The sequence below is a fragment of the Schistocerca nitens genome, chromosome 8 (assembly GCF_023898315.1).
Source record: "Schistocerca nitens isolate TAMUIC-IGC-003100 chromosome 8, iqSchNite1.1, whole genome shotgun sequence".
In the NCBI taxonomy this organism is placed as follows: Eukaryota; Metazoa; Arthropoda; class Insecta; order Orthoptera; family Acrididae; genus Schistocerca; species Schistocerca nitens.
In genome coordinates, this window is record NC_064621.1 from 560,024,914 (window position 1) to 560,047,047 (window position 22,134).

Genomic DNA, 22,134 nt, shown 5'->3' on the forward strand with positions numbered 1-22,134 from the left:
TAATTTACAGTCTATTCAAGCATGCAACTATGCATGAATATATTCCAAATAATCAATTTTGTATTTTTCAAACTGTACAACACTAATCTCAGTTTTTATATCCATTGTGATAACTCGTGATGACAAAATGTACAGCATCTTATCTCCTCTACCATCTTTTTAATGAAGCCTGAAAAACCCAAATTTTGGACAGGTATTATCTTTATTCAGTGTTTCTTATATATCTATTGAAAGGGTATGATTACAATAGAGGGAAACATTCCACGTAGGAAAAATATATCTAAAAACAAAGATGATGTGACTTACCAAATGAAAGTGCTGGCAGGTCGACAGACACACAAACAAACACAAACATACACACAAAATTCTAGCTTTCGCAACCAACGGTTGCTTCATCAGGAAAGAGGGAAGGAGAGGGAAAGATGAAAGGATGTGGGTTTTAAGGGAGAGGGTAAGGAGTCATTCCAATCCCGGGAGTGGAAAGACTTACCTTGGGGGAAAAAAGGACAGGTATACACTCGCGCACACACACACATATCCATCCGCACATACACAGACACGAGCAGACATTTGTAAAGGCAGAGAGTTCGGGCAGAAATGTCAGTCGAGGCAGAAGTACACAGGCAAAGATGTTGAAAGACAGGTGAGGTATGAGCGGCGCCAAGGTAAGTCTTTCCGCTCCCGGGATTGGAATGACTCCTTACCCTCTCCCTTAAAACCCACATCCTTTCATCTTTCCCTCTCCTTCCCTCTTTCCTGACAAAGCAACCATTGGTTGCAAAAGCTAGAATTTTGTGTGTATGTTTGTGTGTCTGTCGACCTGCCAGCACTTTCATTTGGCAAGTCACATCATCTTTGTTTTTAGATATATTGAAAGGGTATGTTATATATACATATTGAAATCAATATCAGCTCTTGGAGATGACCGTGCATTGCACCATGAAACTATTACACTTGCAACTTCATGGATAAACTGCACACAAGCCAAATTATGAATCATTTATACACAGTTGAGGGAAAAAGGTATGGAGATGTGATAAGTAAAAAGTCATCACTCTTAGACAAAATGTTGAGGAAAGAGTTTAATGAGAACAATAAAATATATTCACATCATTATTAGAAGAGACTCTGATGTCTCAATTGTGTATTTTTCATGACTAATAATAAACAAAGTTTTTTTTATTTTTCCTTTTAGGAAAAGCCTATTACACTTCTCTACAAATTTTTTAAAAAATAAGACGTGTTAAGTACAACTTTATGACTGCTGTGACAACTAACAAAACAGAAAAAAACCTGTTTTATGACTTACAAAAAGTGCTCCCTAAAATTATATGACTGGAGATACAAATCACATTTTCAAACTTCATAAGTTAAATTTTAATTTTAGGCCTAGCCCCAAATACTGTGAGAGTTGTTGCAACCTTCACATCATCTACTTTATACATTCATGGTTACTTAGAGGAATGTATTTTAAGTATAAACACCGGGAGATGCTTGACAATAAGCGTCAAACACACAGCATTTTTAACACTGTGTGCAAATACTAACAAAAAAGTCCTATATACTTGTTAAGTACCATTGAAAAATAATCACAATAAGAGCATGGTGCACAAAAACAACACAACTGTGCAAAATGTTGTCACTGCTTTTAGTCATACCCTTAGATATAAATTGCTTACAGCCTAGAAATCAACCTTATTATAGGACTAAAGCTGCATTTTTTAAATTCATTTTACAAAAGTGTCCCAGCATCTAAATATCACCACAACTTTTTATTTCATGTGTTGTGCCTACAGTCACTAAAGCCAATATTCTATGATGCCTGAAACCACATTTTACATTTGTAGGCAAGCTGTTTCCCTTTTTTTTTGTGGAGGATAATTTTTCTACTCAAAAAGCACCTCTAAAAAATTCTTACTCATGGCACACAGTTTTTGTATGCTTTCTGTGTGACCCTTGTGTGATACTGTGACACAGACTTTAATTATGCCCCAATATTTCATAGCAAAATAAAAGCCATAGCGTGTCAAGAATAATTACTGCAGCACAACATATTGTTGATCTGAGACTTGGGTCACTTAATTTATTGAAAGCAGTTGCCACTTTCCTTTAAACATAAAATAAAAAAAGTATGGCTCATTGCAGAAACTAGAACTGTACGACACTCACACAAAAACTGGGAACAATTATAATCATTAATGAGGCAAAGATGCTGCAGTGGAGGATTTTACGTAGAGCTAAAAAGAAATTAAAAATTAATAGAAGAAGAGCAGCCGTTCCTGCGCACTGCCAGACAAAAGTCGCCAACCTCTTTTAATCTTCAGATATTGAATTATGGCACGTACGCATATCAACAAACCTGCAAAAAATTAATAAATACAGAGAACTTAACGATACATCCACATAAACTTCAAATAGTGGCTGCAAAATACACTACCTGACCAAAAAAACAGAAGCACCCAGAAGGGGAAAGGGGCACAAAATGAAACTTCATCTGTGAGAGGATATGTGATGTTATTCAGTGGTTACAAAACTGAGTTAAATTTACAAAGAACTTGGCAGTATGAGCCAACTTATCGCTATGTCGTTGCATGCCTCTAGACTGGATGCACACACTGATTTGGTTGGGAAGGGTACCATAAAGCTGTTGTATCATCTTCTGAGGCAAGTTGGCCCCACAACTATTGTGACTGGTCCTCGATATCCTGGATACTGGCACTGGCATGGAGATGACGTCCAATCTGGTCTCACACATGCTCTATCGGGAACGGATCTAGGGACCTTGCTGGTCACGAGAGTACCTCAACATCACACAGATAGCTCGTAGAGACAACTATCACGTGTGGATGAGCATTGTCCTGTTGAAAAATGACACTACATTGTTGCATGGGAGGAAACACTTGAGGACGCAGGATGTCCGTGATGTACTGTTGTGCCATCAGAGCACCATCAGTCATTACCAGTCATGACCTGAAGTCATATGCTATGTCTCCCTACACCACAAGTAATACCGCTTCACCTATCCAAAACATTAGAAGAATAGGATTTCTCCCCAGATCGCTGCCATATTTGCTGAAAATGGTTATCTAGGGTAGTGCGGAACTGTGATTTGTTACTGAACTCAACACACACCACACATAAACAGTCCTTGCTTCTCGGTCACAGGACCACTCCGACTGCATCCATTCATGTTGGGTTGTTAGTGGCAATTTACATGTGGGGCAGTAATTCTCTAGTCTGGTTACAGACAGTCACTGACTAATGGTGTGGGATGACACAGAATACTGGACGGAGTCTATTACTTGTTCTTTCATGGCAAGCAATGATGTGAACGGCCTACAATGTGCTTGATGCACAATAAGGCGATTCTCTCCTGGCTATCAGACTAGGTCGACCAGAACCTTGATGATGAGTGTGCCTGTCCTCACATTCCCATGTCACTGTCACACCTGAATGCCCCACAGATCGGCATATTTCATGATTCAACCAGCTGACCATTTCTGACCATTTGGAAACACAGTTTGAGGGCACCTTCAAACACTCTCAGGTGCTGACAACACAGTCATAAACAAACATGTCCATATGGGGGATCCTGGTTTGATTCCCCATACCACAAGGGATTTTTTCCTTGGTGGGAAGGGGTGCACTCAGCCTCATGAGGCCAACAAGGAGCTACTCGACTGATCAGTAGCAGTTCTGACATCAAGAAACCTGACAATGACTGGGAAAGCGGTGTGCTGAACATGCACCTCCACACCTTATCTAATGATGCCAATGGCGACGATGCCATTGGCAGAGGATGACATGGGCCAGATTTGCCTGTCTAGTACCAGAATCTGGAACTTCACTATCTATATCCTACACAAATATGTGGCATCTCCATGTCATTCAATATGACCACACAACATCTGACACTTTTCTTGCCTTTCATATACCCAACCAGATCTGGTAACAACACTAAACATGAGAAATAATAATTCACTCCAGTGGATGTTCTACCTGTCACCGAGAGTTGAATTCTAATCATTTACATATCAGACAACAGTGTGTACTTGTATGAAGTTATGTTAACATCCAGCCATGTCTTTTGAGTGCTCCACTTTTTTTTTTTGTCAGTTACTGTATCTGAAGCACTGCAAATCCTGGGTAATACAAGCTACAAATTACTCCACCCCTCTCTATTAAATAGAATCAAAGAATTTTACAGTTTTTCTACAATATTCTATTTAACAGTACAGAAAGATTCAAACTCTATACAAAAAGTAGCTTACCAAAAGTCATGATTATCCACCACAACCAACTATTCTCACGTGAAGCCAAGTCTGTTGAGTGTTTCACAATCAAGGTCCACTTGGCAAGTGAAAGACCAAAACCGGAAAGAGCTCCATATCTTGCAGCAATTGTGTGACAGAAGCACATCAGCAACAAAAATCCAATCCAGTTGAATAAAAAAGCAACTGAAAAAGACAAGTATTCTGTTGCAATAAACATCCATTAACTGCATAAACATTTATAAAGAAAATCTGATACTGTGTAAAAGTCCATATAAGAGATTGAAAGGAAAGAGGAGAATGAGATACGGGAAAGAAAGAAATAACAGTTGTGAGGAAAGAAAAATGAAAGGAAGATGGAACTTAATGTTCCAATGGCATCGAGGTTATTAGAAACAGAGCATAAGCTCGAATTGTGACAAGAATGGGGAAGAAAATCAGCCATGTGCTTTCAAAGGAACCCTCCTGGCATTTGCCTGGAGCAATTTAGGACAATCACGGAAAATACAAATCTGGATGGCTGGATGGAGGTGGTTTGACCTTTCATTCTCCCAAATGCGAGTTCAGTGTGCTAATGAAAAAGCCACTAATGGTTTCTGAAACTGAAATGCTTGTACTGTTATGTAATAACATGCACACATGTTAGAGATTATGAACCTGCTCCTAAAAACTTTACTACATTGGTCACAATTTATTTGAACACTTCTTCTCAAATTTTCTCCACATACAAAACAGTAAGACTATCATCAATATTATCCAATCATAACATACAGAAGAGAGTAACTAAAATGAAAATTAACCATATACAATAGTACATATAACCACACAAAACCAAACAAGGAAATGTGCCCATGGAATAGATGAACAGATACTGATGCACCGGTTGTAAGGTTGGTTGGTAGGTTTGGGGAAGGAGACCAGACAGCGAGGTCATCGGTCTCATCGGATTAGTGAAGGAAGTCGGCCGTGCCCTTTGAAAGGAACCATCCCGGCATTTGCCTGGAGCGATTTAGGGAAATCACGGAAAACCTAAATCAGGATGGCCGGACGCGGGATTGAACCGTCGTCCTCCTGAATGCGAGTCCAGTGTCTAACCACTGCGCCACCTCGCTCGGTCCGGTTGTAAGGACAAGGACTAAGAACGCAGCACACTACCTGACACCAGATCTGTTCACCATCCATATGATTAACATAATGGAATCTCAGGTCTGTGCAGGAGTCACAGAATCCTTCAGTGTATGTGTAACCACTACTAGAAAAAAACCACACACACACACACACACACACACACACACACACACAACACACACACACACACACACACACACACACACACAGAGCATGTTGATGCAGAGTATGAGATAATGATGCTGGGTGTACTCCCCTCCAATTAAAAGTCACTGATATTGTGCAGATGTCTTTTACATCACCCCGGGGATTAAACTTCTTAGCAGATTAAAACTGTCTGCCAGACTGAGATTCAAACTTGTGGACCTTTGCCATTTGTGGTAAAGTACTCTACAAATTGAGCTACCCACCCCACAGCACTCTTACCTGTCATCACAGTTTTACTTCTGCCAGTACCTTGTCTCCTACTTTCCAAACTTCACAGAATTCTCTTGCAACACTGTCCGCCTGCTTAGCTGAGTGGTAAAGTGCTCGCCTCCAATGCAAGCGGGCCCGGATTCGATTCCTGGGTGGGTTGGAGATTTTCTCCACTTGGGGACTGGGTGCTGTGTTGTCCTTATCATCATTTCATCCTCATCACTGGCGCGCAAGTCGCCCAATGTGGCATCGTCTGAAGTAAGACTTGCACTTGGCGGCCGAACTTTCCTGAATGGCGCCTCCTGGCCGATTATGCCACATGTCATTTCCATTTTTCATGCAAAACTTGCAAGACTAACACTACTGGAAGAAAGGATATTGTGGAGACATGGCTTAGCCACAGTGTGTGGGATGTTTCATTTTGCACCCATGTTAGAGATTATGAACCTGCCCCTAACAACTTTACTACATTGGTCACAGACTGTATGAACACTTCATTTCTGGAAACATCCCCCAGGCTAAGGCAAAGCCATGTCTCCACAATATCTTTTCTTCCAGGAGTGCTAGTCCTGCAAGTTTTGCAGGAGAACTTCTGTGGAAGTTGGGAAGATAGGAGACAAGGTACTAGTGGAAGTAAAGCTGTAAGGACAAGTTATGAATCATGCTTGAGTAGCTCAGTCAGTACAGCACTCTCTTGTGAAAGGCAAAGGTCCCAGTTATGAGTCACGGTCCAACACACAGTTTTAATCTGCCAGGAAGTTTCATATCAGCACACATTCCACTGCAGAGTGAAACTTTCATTCTGGATACCAACAATGTCCAATGGCTTGCAGAATGGTCTATCTCAGACAGTATCTGAATTGTGTCACACAAATAAAAGATGTCACCAGTGACCTGAGCATAAACCACATTGGCTGTTCTATCTTGGACCATCATGATACCCAGGATTTGGAATCCCTCAAAAGTTTGGTGACATGTCTCAATCAAAATGCAAAGCTCTATCAAAATGCAAAGCTCTGTCAAAATTGTGCATTGCATTCAAAGACAAGAGTATAGAAGAATGAAAATCATGGTCAGATTCAGTTTTGTGCAGCAGCTGAGAGTTTCTTTCACACAGTTTCTTGTTATGAGGACTCAAGGGAAACAGTCAATTCAATTTTTATGTCCTGGAGCTGTGCATAGAATGTGTGCCTATAATTTGCAAAAATGCCAATTACTTTCAAGCGTTTACTCTCCTTTTCATTTTCCTGAAAACTGTTTTCTATAGTACCATGCACTGCTTATTACCTACCTTCCAGAAGAGAAAATCTTTAGAATGATGCTGGGAATGTTGGTCTTATAGTAAGAAATACAGATATTTGTAAGATCAGTATCCTCACATTAACCAGATGCTGCATTATCTAAGTTAACATATCTCTGCAAGCAGGAGCATTTCATGCCATTTTTTGAATTGTGGTTGGTTGTACGATAAAACGAGTAATAATCTTGATCATTTTGAGCTCCACAGCTGACAGGTACTAATATTAATGATTAATGAGAAACACCATAGCCATATCAATACACATTTCTTGTCGCAACTGCTTTCATTGGTTACATCATCATCACCACCACCATCGTCATCATGTTGCCAAGTTGTGTCAAAACCATGTTTTAAGAGGTCTAGCCTTTTTGTGTAACATCAGAGACAAAATCTATGTGACAATCACCTATAATATTCTGCCGACTGCCTGGAAAAGCATGGCGAGCAGTAGGTGCATGTGACACGGCATGTTGTATACACCAGACTCTGTGAGCCTGCTATACTTCTGCCAGTAGGTTGGTAGAATGTTTGTGTGATCGTCTTTCCAGATTTTGCCTCTAATGTTATACATGACATGGTGTTGACATAACTAGGCTACCTCATGTTGAGCTAATGAATGAAACAGGTTGTGCCAAAATAAATGTATATCTGTAGGGTTATCACGCTTTTCATTGATCATTAATATTAAAATTATAAGGAAATATGATTAATATATAGGAAGTCAAATTTTGAAAAACAACTGCCAAAATTATAGTAGATATCCCATAAGTAATGCTCAGTGTTTTATTTTATTTTTCGAATAAAAGTGTGAAATAAAACTATTTTCATACTGGAGATATGGATGTCATCACTGTTTTTGCAATGGTAAGTATGCACTTGAAGCTACTCTGAAGACTGACTAGCTGAGAGTGGAACTGGTAATGTTTGCTTTCTACTATGATAAACAGAAATACTAAATGTCAGTTCACTCTGGATATCAACAGAACAGAATGGAAGGCAACGTCATCATCAAAGGGAGGTGTGCTCATACAATATGAAATGTCAACAAGATGCCACCTTGTTTAGCTCAGTACCAAATGATGAAAGTGACATCACGAGATATCATCCACGGCACTAAAAGCCTGAATATAATGAAACAAATAAGAAAAGTTTCTTAATGACCAAAGAAACCTTAAAAATGGATGTTCTTTACAAAGTTTGTATCATTAATGGATGAGAAGACAAACAGGGAGAATATTGTCCAAATATAGACGTTATTTCCAAATATTGTTTGCAGTTTTTGTGTATCTATATGATACACAAAAACTGCAAACAATATTTGGAAGGCAATATAAAGAACCATTTTACCTTATTCCTAGTTTACTTCTAAGTATCAAATAATATCATGAACTGCTGTATCGAAATACTCTCCTTTAACAGTGCTGAATCCTTATTGGTAAAAAGGTTATTTAATGAAAATTCTTTCAGCAATTTGTGGTATCATTTATGAACAAAACCAAGATGAAGAGACAAAAGCGTGATATCCACTACTATAAGATAAGTGAGCACAGCAAGAGTACCGTGACTTCCGATGATGTTAGCAGTCAACATATTCAGCCTTTTCGCAGCTGTCTCCAACTACTAATCAAAATGCAAGCACTATGTCTAAGATATCAATGAGAAGTACAGCTCACCTAAGAAAGATGTGAAAAACATGAAGTCTGTTCCAAGAAGACCTGATCCATTTTCGTTGTCAGCTGCTTCAGTGTCAATAGCAAGAAATGCCAAAGGTACTCTGCTGGATTCCCCCTGTAAACTTTTCTCTCGCTGAACTTCTTCATATGTAGGTAGCTTTGCTCCTGCATCATACGGAGGAGGCGCAGAGAAATCAGCCTTTGGTGGAGGGATGTCATCAGTCTGAAAAGAATAATAATTGCACTGCAAATATAAGGTACAAACAGATGAATATTGTTCATACTGCTTCCTGACTAGAGAGTACAAAATCTTCTCTCTTCACTTTTGTATATTTATAATCACACCTGTTTGATAATGTAACACAAGCAAATTTATGAACTTGCTAACAATAAACTGTACTGCTCTAGTTTTGTTTGCAGTGAGAGTCCCCTGTAGAACACAGTGGTAGAAGCTTCTCAAAAAGATGGCTGGACAAAACAGTTACCTACAACAATTGATGATATTGGGAGAAGTGAACCAAAAGTTGCTGTTCAACTGATATTTCCTCTCACGTGATCACAAATTTAGAAAGTACTCCTAAAAATGTGAAAATATAAAAATTGCAGGCATGTATTTTCTTTATGTAACAAATAAGAAATTTTACACTACTCAATACAGACACTGATAAATTTAGAAAGCTGCAGGCAGCTCTCCAGCACACAAATTACCATTTTACTTTTAGTAATAATGATTTATATGATGAGCTTCTGATAAAATTTATTGATTTCTGAATGAGCTCAAGAAACTTTTAACACTTGACAACCAACAATAAACTACATAAATGATTTAAGTTACCTCTTATCTCACACAGAAAACTGATTTTCCAGATCATTTTTGATCTTGTTTCTCTCATCAGAGTTACTTGCAGATGATACTAACATTGAAATAAGTAGCAACTCAAGTACAGAGATTAAGAAACACCTGCTAATCAATTTTTCACTAACATTACTAGATGGTTTGAAGATAATTCACTGTCGTTAAACTTTGAAAAGACCCATTATATGGAGTTCAGAATCTGTAAGAGATTTCCTTCCAGCATGTGTATAACATAACACGTGCAGATCAAAGAGGCTCAAAGTGTTAAATTTCTGGGATTTCAACTCAATAATAAATTCAGTTGGGGAAGGGCATATTACATAATTGCTTAAGCACCTAAACAAGTCCGTATTTGTAGTGAGAATGATGTCAGATGTAGGAGACATAAATATAAAAAAATTCGAATACTTTGCTTACTTTCATCCTATTATGTTGTACAGGATCATATTCTGGGGTAACTCATCAAACCAATTTTATGTGATAAAAATAATTTGTGGTGTAAATTCAAGGTGATCATACATAAACCTGTTCAAGGAACTTTGTATCTAACCACTGTGTCTCAGTATATTTATTCCATAATGAAATTTGTTGCAAGTAATATATCTCTATTTCCAACCAATACCTCAATACATAGTGTCAATACTGGGAATAAGAACAATGTACATAAAGACCTAAAATCACTTACCCTGGTCCAAAAAGGGGTCCAATATTCAGGAACACACATTTTTAATAAATTGCCGGCAACCATTAAAAACTTGGTCTCAGATAAAGCATGGTTTAAACAGAGTTTGAAAGATGTTTTGATAGGCAACTCCTTCTACTCTATAGATGAATACCTTAACAGAGACTGTTAAGCCAGCTTAAGTAAAAATTTCAGTTTTGACAGCACTTCGTCACAACGGGTATTTTGTGTATGATAGATTTATTAATAGTGCATAACAATGTTTTGTTCTGACAGCATGTTTACTCCGTAAATATTAGCTGTTCCAGTTTACTACACAGTATTCACCTATTTTGACAATCTCCTGACAAACAATCAGGATAGTAAGTATTATATTCAAATGTTTTATGTTTTTATGTTATACTTTCTGACATGTTGTAGTGCCCCCAGAATTTTACGAAAGTCTGGAGACACTTGTGTTCCAGCCATTTCGAACACACATTATTTTAAAGCAGGGCGTAAGGATGAGCATGGGATACTGCACCCATTTATTGTTTGTGCAGGCGAAACTGGAAGGGAGATAATTCATCGGCGCTGGCAAGTATTCAGTGCGACCTGCCAAGAATAATTAAATACGGCCCGGAAGCTCCGTGGCCGGCTGCAAAGAGTAATGTAGCTTTGTATCGTTGAAAAACAAATGGAGTGACTCGAGATAGTGACTGTTCATTAGACGTTGAACTGCTGTTGAGAGTACGTGAATTGTACGTGGGTAGTCAGCCACGATAAAAGCTTATGTATTAATTGTGTTAAAAAATGGGTAATTAACTGATTCTGGGTGCCCGGTAATGTGTGGGCTAACATTATAAAGTTTAGTTGTTTTTTGTACAAAGTGGAAATAAATATGTTCTGCTGCATTGAAGGATATTCCAAGAGTAGCGCATTTTTTAAATAAGAAGAGAGAGAGCGAGAGAGTGAAAATTTCCCCTTCCTAGCAGTGAAATCTTCGGAGAAGCGTCCGGTGCTAGTAGAAGACATCGGCGCTGCAAGAAAGCAGAACCAGCATTCTTCAACAAGTAAGTCCACGAAAACGCTTAACATTACACAGGGCCACCGCAATGTTCCACACCCCATGAGAATAATCTCATTTTTTGGGTCTATGGAATGAAAACTGAATCTAATCTAATCAATTATAATGGCACATACATATAATAGAAGCTGCACTCTTATACCTTCCAAGCTGTATATATACAAACAGTTCAATTCTCTTGACAAAATTATCAAATGTTGCATTCCATGCATGAAGAACCTGTTTCAACCATATATGGCCTTTTTGAATGTGTGAAGAGCTTTTTTTTTTATCTGTGACACCTTGAGGGATCTTTATTTAGTTCCTCATACAGAACAGCATTTTTGACATCCATTTGGTGTATATATAGATCCTCTTCAACAATGATTAACACCAGTGTTCTAACGCAGCCAAATGTGAAACAGGCACACACATTTCATCATAATCATAACCCTCTCTCTCAGGACAGCCTCTGATTACAAGCCTACCTGATATCTTTAAGTATTTCCACCTTGATTATGTTTAATTTTGAAGACCCATTTGTTATCAACTGGTATCTTCTCTGCACTCAGTCAACCCCTTCACCTCATAAAGTTCCAATGACTTTATTTCTTCAGTGATCACTTACCTTCATTCATTTTAATCATGTCTCCCTTGTATATCTTCATACCATTCAGAAACATAATCAACAAATGGTTTGAAATATTGTGTTAGGGACATAGTTCTGCATGGGTTTAAAACATGAACAGTGAGAAATTCATACATGAAATCTACATCTACATCTACATTTATACTCTGCAAGCCACCCAACAGTGTGTGGCGGAGGGCACTTTACGTGCTACTGTCATTACCTCCCTTTCCTGTTCCAGTCGCGTATGATTTGCGGGAAGAACGACTGTCTGAAAGCCTCCGTGCGCGCTCTAATCTCTCTAATTTTACATTCGTGATCTCCTCGGGAGGTATAAGTAGGGGGAAGCAATATATTCGATACCTCATCCAGAAACGCACCCTCTCGAAACCTGGCGAGCAAGCTACACCGCGATGCAGAGCGCCTCTCTTGCAGAGTCTGCCACTTGAGTTTGCTAAACATCTCCGTAACGCTATCACGGTTACCAAATAACCCTGTGACGAAACGCGCCGCTCTTCTTTGGATCTTCTCTATCTCCTCCGTCAACCCGATCTGGTACGGATCCCACACTGATGAGCAATACTCAAGTATAGGTCGAACGAGTGTTTTGTAAGCCACCTCCTTTGTTGATGGACTACATTTTCTAAGCACTCTCCCAATGAATCTCAACCTGGTACCCACCTTACCAACAATTAATTTTATATGATCATTCCACTTCAAATCGTTCCGCACACATACTCCCAGATATTTTACAGAAGTAACTGCTACCAGTGTTTGTTCCGCTATCATATAACCATACAATAAAGGATCCTTCTTTCTATGTATTCGCAATACATTACATTTGTCTATGTTAAGGGACAGTTGCCACTCCCTGCACCAAGTGCCTATCCGCTGCAGACCTTCCTGCATTTCACAATGGTTTTCTAATGCTGCAACTTCTCTGTATACTACAGCATCATCCGCGAAAAGCCGCATGGAACTTCCGACACTATCTACTAGGTCATTTATATATATTGTGAAAAGCAATGGCCCCATAACACTCCCCTGTGGCACGCCAGAGGTTACTTTAACGTCTGTAGACGTCTCTCCATTGATAACAACATGCTGTGTTCTGTTTGCTAAAAACTCTTCAATCCAGCCACACAGCTGGTCTGATATTCCGTAGGCTCTTACTTTGTTTATCAGGCGACAGTGCGGAACTGTATCGAACGCCTTCCGGAAGTCAAGAAAAATAGCATCTACCTGGGAGCCTGTATCTAATATTTTCTGGGTCTCATGAACAAATAAAGCGAGTTGGGTCTCACACGATCGCTGTTTCCGGAATCCATGTTGATTCCTACATAGTAGATTCTGTGTTTCCAAAAACGACATGATACTCGAGCAAAAAACATGTTCTAAAATTCTACAACAGATCGACGTCAGAGATATAGGTCTATAGTTTTGCGCATCTGCTCGACGACCCTTCTTGAAGACTGGGACTACCTGTGCTCTTTTCCAATCATTTGGAACCCTCCGTTCCTCTAGAGACTTGCGGTACACGGCTGTTAGAAGGGGGGCAAGTTCTTTCGCATACTCTGTGTAGAATCGAACTGGTATCCCATCAGGTCCAGTGGACTTTCCTCTGTTGAGTGATTCCAGTTGCTTTTCTATTCCTTGGACACCACCGGTTGCATGTAATCTATCCTTTCTAAACACCGTCTGTACCTTTGTAAAAATTTCGGCAGAATTTATCTCTGGCTTCAGCCAGCTTTCTGTACCTATAACGATTTCAACTTCGGTGCTTTCTATCAGCGCTTGAAGTTCCGGTACTTTACCAATGCAGCTTCGACAGTTGGACAGTTGACAATTACAATACCGATTGCTGCTTGGTCCCCGCATGTCCTGACTTTGCCCCGCACCCGTTGAGGCTGTTGCTCTTTCTGTACTTGCCCAAGGCCATCTAACCTAAAAAACCGCCCAGCCCACGCCACACAACCCCCGCTACCCATGTAGCCGCTTGTTGCGTGTAGTGGACTCCTAACCTATCCAGCGGAACCCGAAACCCCACCACCCTATGGTGCAAGTTGAGGAATCTGCAGCCCACATGGTCGCAGAACCGTCTCAGCCTCTGATTCAGACCCTCCACTCGGCTCTGTACCAAAGGTCCGCAGTCAGTCCCGTCGACGATGCTGCAGATGGTGAGCTCTGCTTTCATCCCGCTAGCAAGACTGGCAGTCTTCACCAAATCAGATAGCCGCCGGAAGCCAGAGAGGATTTCCTCCGATCCATAGCGACACACATCATTGGTGCTGACATGAGCGACCACCTGCAGATGGGTGCACCCTGTACCCTTCATGGCATAATTATAAGCTTTTGAAATATAGTTTTACAGGAGACTTAAAGATCAGATGGATAGACAGAATAATAGTTGAAGGAATGGTTGATATAATATTAGGAGCAGGCTGTGATATGAGTACACACAGCAAATTGTCAAGGATGTGGGATACTGCTGTTATGTTGTGAAGAGGTTAGCTGAGAAATGTGAGGAATCGAGATCTGGGTCAACCTAACCTTCAGACCCTTAAGAAAAGCTCAATTAATGTAGGCTGAGCTCAGACTGCAATGAGAAGAAATGATTAACTGTTTACTAAGAATAGCCACAAGGGTCAAGAGGATTATCTAATAAGAGGCACTGGCTTTGACCTGTGATGTAATGTTAACGAATGTGGCAAAGTCATCTCTTGGTGCATACTTTTACAGTTCGGTTGTTAGTTGGCAAAGCCAATAAATGTGAAAACCAACTGCCTAGTTACGGTGACAGACTGATCTGCAGTTTACCCTGTTTGAAAAACATCACCACTGATATCATATTATATAACCATGTTCTTTACGACATTTGTTGCATGTTTCCTGTGTCACTGGTCAAAGCTGCCAACTAATACGAGGTGCATTCAAGTTATAAGGCCTCCGATTTTTTTTCTCCGGACTGGAAAGACATAGAAACATGAGCATTGTTTTAAAATGAGGCTGCGTTCATTGTCAATACGTCCCAGAGATGGCAGCACCGTACGGCAGATGCAATTTTACCACCAGCAGTGAGAATGAGAACTGTTTTAAATACTTAAAATGGCGACATCTTCCTTACTTGAACAGCGTGCAATCATTCGTTTTCTGAATTTGCGTGGTGTGAAACCAATTGAAATTCATCGACAGTTGAAGGAGACATGTGGTGATGGAGTTATGGATGTGTCGAAAGTGCGTTCGTGGGTGCGACAGTTTAATGAAGGCAGAACATCGTGTGACGACAAACCGAAACAACCTCGGGCTCGCACAAGCCAGTCTAACGACACGATCGAGAAAGTGGAGAGAATTGTTTTGGGGGATCGCCGAATGACTGTCAAACAGATCGCCTCCAGAGTTGGCATTTCTGTGGGTTCTGTGCACACAATCCTGCATGATGACCTGAAAATGCGGAAAGTGTCATACAGGTGGGTGCCACAAATGCTGACGGACGACCACACGGCTGCCCGTGTGGCATGTTGCCGAGCAATGTTGACGCGCAACCACAGCACGAATGGGACTTTCTTTTCGTCGGTTGTGACAGTGGATGAGACGTGGATGCCACTTTTCAATCCAGAAACAAAGCGCCAGTCAGTTCAATGGAAGCACACAGATTCACCGCCACCAAAAAAATTTCGGGTAACCGCCAGTGCTGAAAAAATGATGGTGTCCATGTTCTGGGACAGCGAGGGCGTAATCCTTACCCATTGCGTTCCAAAGGGCACTACGGTAACAGGTGCATCCTACGAAAATGTTTTGAAGAACAAATTCCTTCCTGCACTGCAACAAAAACGTCCGGGAAGGGCTGCGCGTGTGCTGTTTCACCAAGACAACGCACCCGCACATTGAGCTAACGTTACGCAACAGTTTCTTCGTGATAACAACTTTGAAGTGATTCCTCATGCTCCCTACTCACCTGACCTGGCTCCTAGTGACTTGGCTTTTTCCAACAATGAAAGACACTCTCCGTGGTCGGACATTCACCAGCCGTGCTGCTATTGCCTCAGCGATTTTCCAGTGGTCAAAACAGACTCCTAAAGAAGCCTTCGCCACTGCCATGGAACCATGGCATCAGCGTTGTGAAAAATGTGTACGTCTGCAGGGCGATTACGTCGAGAAGTAACGCCAGTTTCATCGATTTCGGGTGAGTAGTTAATTAGAAAACAAATCGAAGGCCTTAGAACTTGAATGCACCTCGTACTAAACATTCCTCTTTGTTTGCCATTATGTGGTGGCTGATGGTAGTAGATGTTGTGATAAAAGTTGAAAGACTTTATTTCAGATCAATATTCATTTGCTTCTGCTCCCTACCAACATTAGTTTTCAATATTGTGGGCAAATAGTGACTTCATTATACATATCAATAAATTTAAACTATTTCAAACTCAATTACATGCAACACTTCTGTGATTTTTTCGTATTACATTCACTTTTATTTAAGAGTACACAGACATACTGGAAACACTATCATATCTGTTAAATATGTGTTACTACATTGGCTGCACCGAAAACGCTGTCAGCATTGACCAAGGCAATTCGATTTCTATTGGTACAGCTACTTCCATTAGCCTATGTGCAGTAACTCTTCTTAAGAATGAATGTTCTGACAAAAATGATTCCATAAAAAAATTAATATTATTATACAAAAGAGAACTTAAAATTAGTAAGTCTATGTCCTCTCCAGCAGATCTCATATTACAAATAAATACACGGTGGCACAAAAAGAATGCACAAATTTGTCTTGCGTAGTACTAGTGGTGGGAGTGGAATGGCAGGGTGGGCGATGCCTTATTTTGTAGGTTACAGTGCCCAGTTTCAGTAACAGTGGCGTAATGAACAGTTCACCACCACCTCTTTGCTGTTGAACATTTCTTCAAAAGTAATGAGTCTACGATCACAGTTCAATGGCTTTTCCGTACCCACTTCACATGTTCCGTGAAATGGTTCGATACTTGATCGCAACACAATACTGCATTGGCTTGCCTCTTTTCGCACAGTTGGATCAGTAATGAAGCAGACATCCTCACGTGGTTTGAATGCAAGAAAATGTCGATAGAGTAAAGTCTTTGCTGTTCCACTACACAGCGAGCTCCAACTCTGGGCTCGTCTAGTCGCTCAGTGCAGCACATCCTGAAGGATGAGTTACATTTTCATCCTTACAAAATTATGATCATGCAGAAGATTCACGACTGTGATTATGATGAACAGAGACAGTTTTATGAGAGAATGCTCGTTGTTCTTACTGCTGGTGATGTGTTGATGATGAGCAATGAAGTGCACCTTCATGTATGTGGTTATGTAAACAAACAAAACTGTCACTATTGGACAGCAGACAACCCACAACAAGTGCAGTAAAAAATACTGCACACTGCAAAGGTGACAGTGTGGTGTGGAGTGTCCAAAGTGGGAATCGTTGGATGTTATGTTTTTGAAGTAGGCAGTGTTAGTGTAATAGTGAGTGCTGCATGTTATGTTGCAATGCTACACAATTTTGTGTAGCCACAACTGGACACTATAGGGATAAACATAGTAGACATGTGGTTCCAACAAGATGGCACCACAGCTCACATGGTTAATGATTTGATGGAAGCTGTTTGAGAAACATTTCCCCAACACATGATCTCATGTACAGGCAATGTCCACTGGCCAACACGCATACCAGATCTGCTGGTTTGTAGCTTCTTCTTATGGGGTTACCTAAAAAATAAAGTGTACTGCAACAAACCTCACACATGCAATGACCTGAAAGTTACAATACATCAAAAAATTACTGCTGTTTCACATGATTTATTGACAAAAGTGATGGTGAACTTTGAAGAAAGACTGTTAACATGTATTCAGGAAGGAGGTCTCTATCTGCCTGGCATTATCTTTGAAATGTGAAAAAGTGACAATTTGTACACTGGGTACATTACCAACTGTAGTGATGTGAGTACATATTGTATGCGAGCGAAATACAGCCAATTATACTAGTTTGAAATCCATGTGTTCTTTTTGCACCACACTTTACTGCCTGTTCTTCACGTTGGTATACTGGGAACCAACAACTTTGAAACAGTCATCAACACTAGTAAGGAAAGGCTGTCTTCAAGGCAAAAGCTGGCCTGAAAACCCCAGTGCTTCACCAGGCATGGTCCTGCTGTAAGCTATGTGGTATGATGTAGCCATATTTCTACCTTAAAACTGACTCATTCAGCCAGTTAAAGAGAGACCTACAGTTTAATGTGGACTTTAAACAAAATAAAACTCAGCATTTTCACATATGAAAGTCATTTCCAGAGGGGAAAGAAGCAATATGTAGAAAGAGGAAGGAGGAGTGCAAGAACAGGGCCAACTGATGATCAAATCTCATCCCTTGGATTTGTATTCTGACACTTAAACACTTAGCTACACATAACTATCGCAATATTAGTGTGTGAAAAGCAATCTATCACATATAAATCTGGAACACAAGTAAAATATTTTCAAATAAAGTAACACTGCTAATGCAATAAAGTTTATTTCACCCTGACTCTTAACTCACTTTTAGGTCTATGAAGTACATGCTCATTCTCACATATTAATTTAAGTGACTGTAGAATCTGCCAAAACCACTCATCTGCTCTAACCGATATTACAGTGACCTGAACAACTCACTGAAATTCACTGTGCATAAAATGGATGCCATAAAAATAATATAGTTATTATCCCATCAACAGATTTCTAGCTTTGCTGACTCCCACCCAAACTACCTCCTTTCAACATAATCCAGACTTGTGCCACACTATAGTTCAGTTTGTCACTATAGCCAACATCCCAAATAATATGATAAAGTCCAGCCCATCACACCACTGTATTTCAGACCAAGCAATTGGTCCTGAAAGATCTTTCCACTTCAAGTCTCAGTTATCAATTTTGCAGCCACATAATAAAATATTTAAATGACAAAGTACCACCAACTAGAAACTTTTTGTGGCCCAAAGCAAAAATCGCAACACTGTTTTGAAGAAACTTTAATTCTATAGCATGAGAAGGACAAGAAACAAAAATATCAGATTAATGGCAGCGAGGGACAGGAAAGGACACAAGTTGCACTCCATCTGCATGCCTGAGGCCATGATTCAACATGCTGAACAGCAGCCATTTTTGGAAAATGCAAGCAACTGCAGACTGTGGCACACGTTGGAACAAATGATGCCTGTCGTCTGGGTTCTAAGGTCATTCTTGGATCATTCCAGCGACTGGCAGAGAAGGTTGAAACGCCCAGCCCTGTGTATCGAGTTTCAATGAAGCTCACAATCAGCAGCATTGTTGCCAGAACTAATTGTGGCCCTTTGGTTCTGAGTTGAGTGGAAGGACTGAACAAGAGACTCTGAAGGTTCTGTGACAAGCTAGGCTGTGACTTCTTGGACTTGCGTCATAGTGTTGAGAATTGTACAGTCGCCTCAAAATAGGTCAGATGCAAACTGCACATAAGAGGCTGCTACTCAGGTAGCTGACTGTGTGTGGGGTGCACACAAGGGTTTCTTAGATCAGGCGACTCACCATCCAATCCAGATAACAACAGCTGTAGGAAACCCAGAAGTATCAGTGTAAGACTGAAAGAAATACCTCCCATAAGCGAGACTATTAAAATCGTAATGATAAACTGCTGAAGAATTCGCAATGAAGTGCCAGAGTTTGAAGCTCTCATGAAAAGCAGTGAAGCTCACATAATATTAGGTACAGAAAGCTGGTTGAAACCCGAAATTGATAGCAGTGAGATTTTTTGGGAAAATTTAAGTGTACATCGAAAGGATAGACAAATGGGAAATGGAGATGGTGTTTTTGTCACAGTAGACAACAAATCCACCAAGGTAGAAATTGAAGCTGCATATGAAATTGTTTGGGCAAGACTCAGTATCAGGACTGGGTATGATAACCGGACCCTCCTATCACCCCCCAGACTCATCTCCTGATGTAACCGAAAACTTTAGAGAAAACTTCACTTCACTTGTACGAAAGTTCCCCAATCACACTGTAATTACCTGTAGAGGCTTTAATCATCCAACAATTAACTGGGAAAATTAAGTTTTGTTAGTGGTGGGTGTGATAAGACATCCTGTGAAACTTTACTAAATGCCTTCTCTGAAAACTACATAGAAAAGATAGTTAGGAACCCCACTAATGATGGAAATATTTCTGATCTAATGGCAAGAAATAGACCTCACCTCTTTCAGAATGTCCACATCGAAACTGGTATCGGTGACCATGATGCGGATGTAGCAACAATGATTACCAAAGTACAACTAAAACAAGCAGAAAGATGTATATATTCAGTAAACTAGATAAAAATATGGTAGGAAATTGAATATTTCAGCTCAGGGCAGGAGCATTTACAGGAAATCAGGCATAAGTTTAAAATAGTTGGTCATGCAGTGGATAGATATGTACCCAGTAGAACAGTTCATAGTGATATCAAACCTCGATGGTATACATCACAGTAAAGAAATTTCTAAGCAAACAGGGATTAAGAAACAGAGATTACAGCATAATAGGTGTAAAACAAAGCCTAGGGCTACAGAGGGAGGGATGCTGAATGAAATGTGTTTGGCTGTCAAGAGAGCAATTTGTGATGCATTCAGTGACTACTGTAGCAGAATACTGTCAAGTGATCATTCACAGAGTCCAAAGGAATTCTGGTCATATGTAAAGGCTGTTAACGGAACCAAAGTTAGTGTCCAGTCCCTAGCAAATGAGACAGAAACTGAAATTGGAGGTATTAAAGCAAAGCTGAAACGCTTAACTCAATTTTCAAATGTTGTTTTACAAAGGAAAATGCAGGAGAATTGCCCCAATTTAATCCACACACTACTGAAAAGATGAAAAAGTAAGTATTAGTGTCAGTGGTGTTGAGGAGCAGCTGAAATCATTAAAACTGAACAAAGCTCCAAGCACTGATATAATCCCTGTCAGATTCTATACTGAATTTGCGGCCGAGTTAGTCTCTCTTCTAACTATTCTATCGTAGATCCCTCAAACAAAAAACCATACCCAGTTCTTGGAAAATAGCACAGGTCACATCTATCTACAAAAAGGGGACTAGAAGTGATCCATAAAACTACTGTCCAATATCCACGATATCAACTTGTTATATAATCTTAGAACATATTCTGCGCTCAAACGTATCTTGAACAGAATGACCTCGTCAATGCCGGCCAGCATGAATTTCGAAACATTGATCATGTGAAACCCAACTAGCACTTTTCTTACATGACATACTGAAAGCTTTGGATCAAGGCAATTAGGTAGATGCTGTATTTCTCAATTTCAGAAAAGCATTTGACTCACAACCACAATTACACTTATTGCCAAAAGTACTAGCATATGGGCTATCAAGTGAAATTTGTGACTGGATTGAGGCCTTTTTTGGTACAGAGGACACAGCATGTTATCTTGGATGGCGAGCCATCATCAAATGTAGAATTAACTTTGACTGTGCCCCGGGGAAGAGTGTAGGGACCCATGCAGTTCATGTTGTATATATTAATGACCTTGCAAACACTGTTTGTTGTGGGGTTCAGTCTAGAGACTGGTTTGATGCAGCTCTCCATGCTACTCAATCCTCTGCAAGCTTTTTCGTCTCTGTAACTACAGCGACCTACATCCTTCTGAATCTGCTTACTGTATTCATCTCTTGGTCTCCCTCTACGATTTTTACCCTCCGGCACTAAACTGATGTTCCTTTGATGACTCAGAACTTGGCCTACCAACCGATCCCTTCTTCTAGTCATGTTGGGCCACAAAATTCCTTTTATCCCCAATTCTATTCAGTATCTCCTCATTAATTACGTGATCTACCCATCTAATCTTCAGCATTCTTCTGTAGCACCACATTTAGAAAGCTTCTATTCTCTCCATGTTCAAACTATTTATCGTCCATGTTTCACTTACATAAGTGGCTACACTCCATACAAATACCTTCATAAAAGGACTTCCTGACACTTAAATCTATACTTGATGTTAACAAATTTCTCTTCTTCAGAAACGCTTTCCTTGCTGTAGCCAGTCTACATTTTATATCCTCTCTACTTTGACCATCATCAGTTATTTTGCTCCCCAAATAGCAGAACTCAT

At 40.1% G+C, this 22,134-nt stretch overlaps 1 protein-coding gene across 1 annotated transcript in view; it reads right to left on the reverse strand.

The window, feature by feature from the left end:
* Window positions 1-1,057: 1,057 nt before the first annotated feature.
* The window catches only part of LOC126199349 (NEDD4 family-interacting protein 1-like), a 56,525-nt gene continuing 35,448 nt past the window's right edge, over window positions 1,058-22,134 (reverse strand). Inside the window, exons 3-5 of the mRNA XM_049936210.1 lie at window positions 8,790-9,012; window positions 4,272-4,457; window positions 1,058-2,359 (exon numbers count right to left, since the gene is read on the reverse strand). Coding sequence (XP_049792167.1) covers window positions 2,256-2,359; window positions 4,272-4,457; window positions 8,790-9,012 — 513 coding nt within the window. The 3' untranslated portion in view covers window positions 1,058-2,255. The remainder of the gene's footprint in view (window positions 2,360-4,271; window positions 4,458-8,789; window positions 9,013-22,134) is intronic.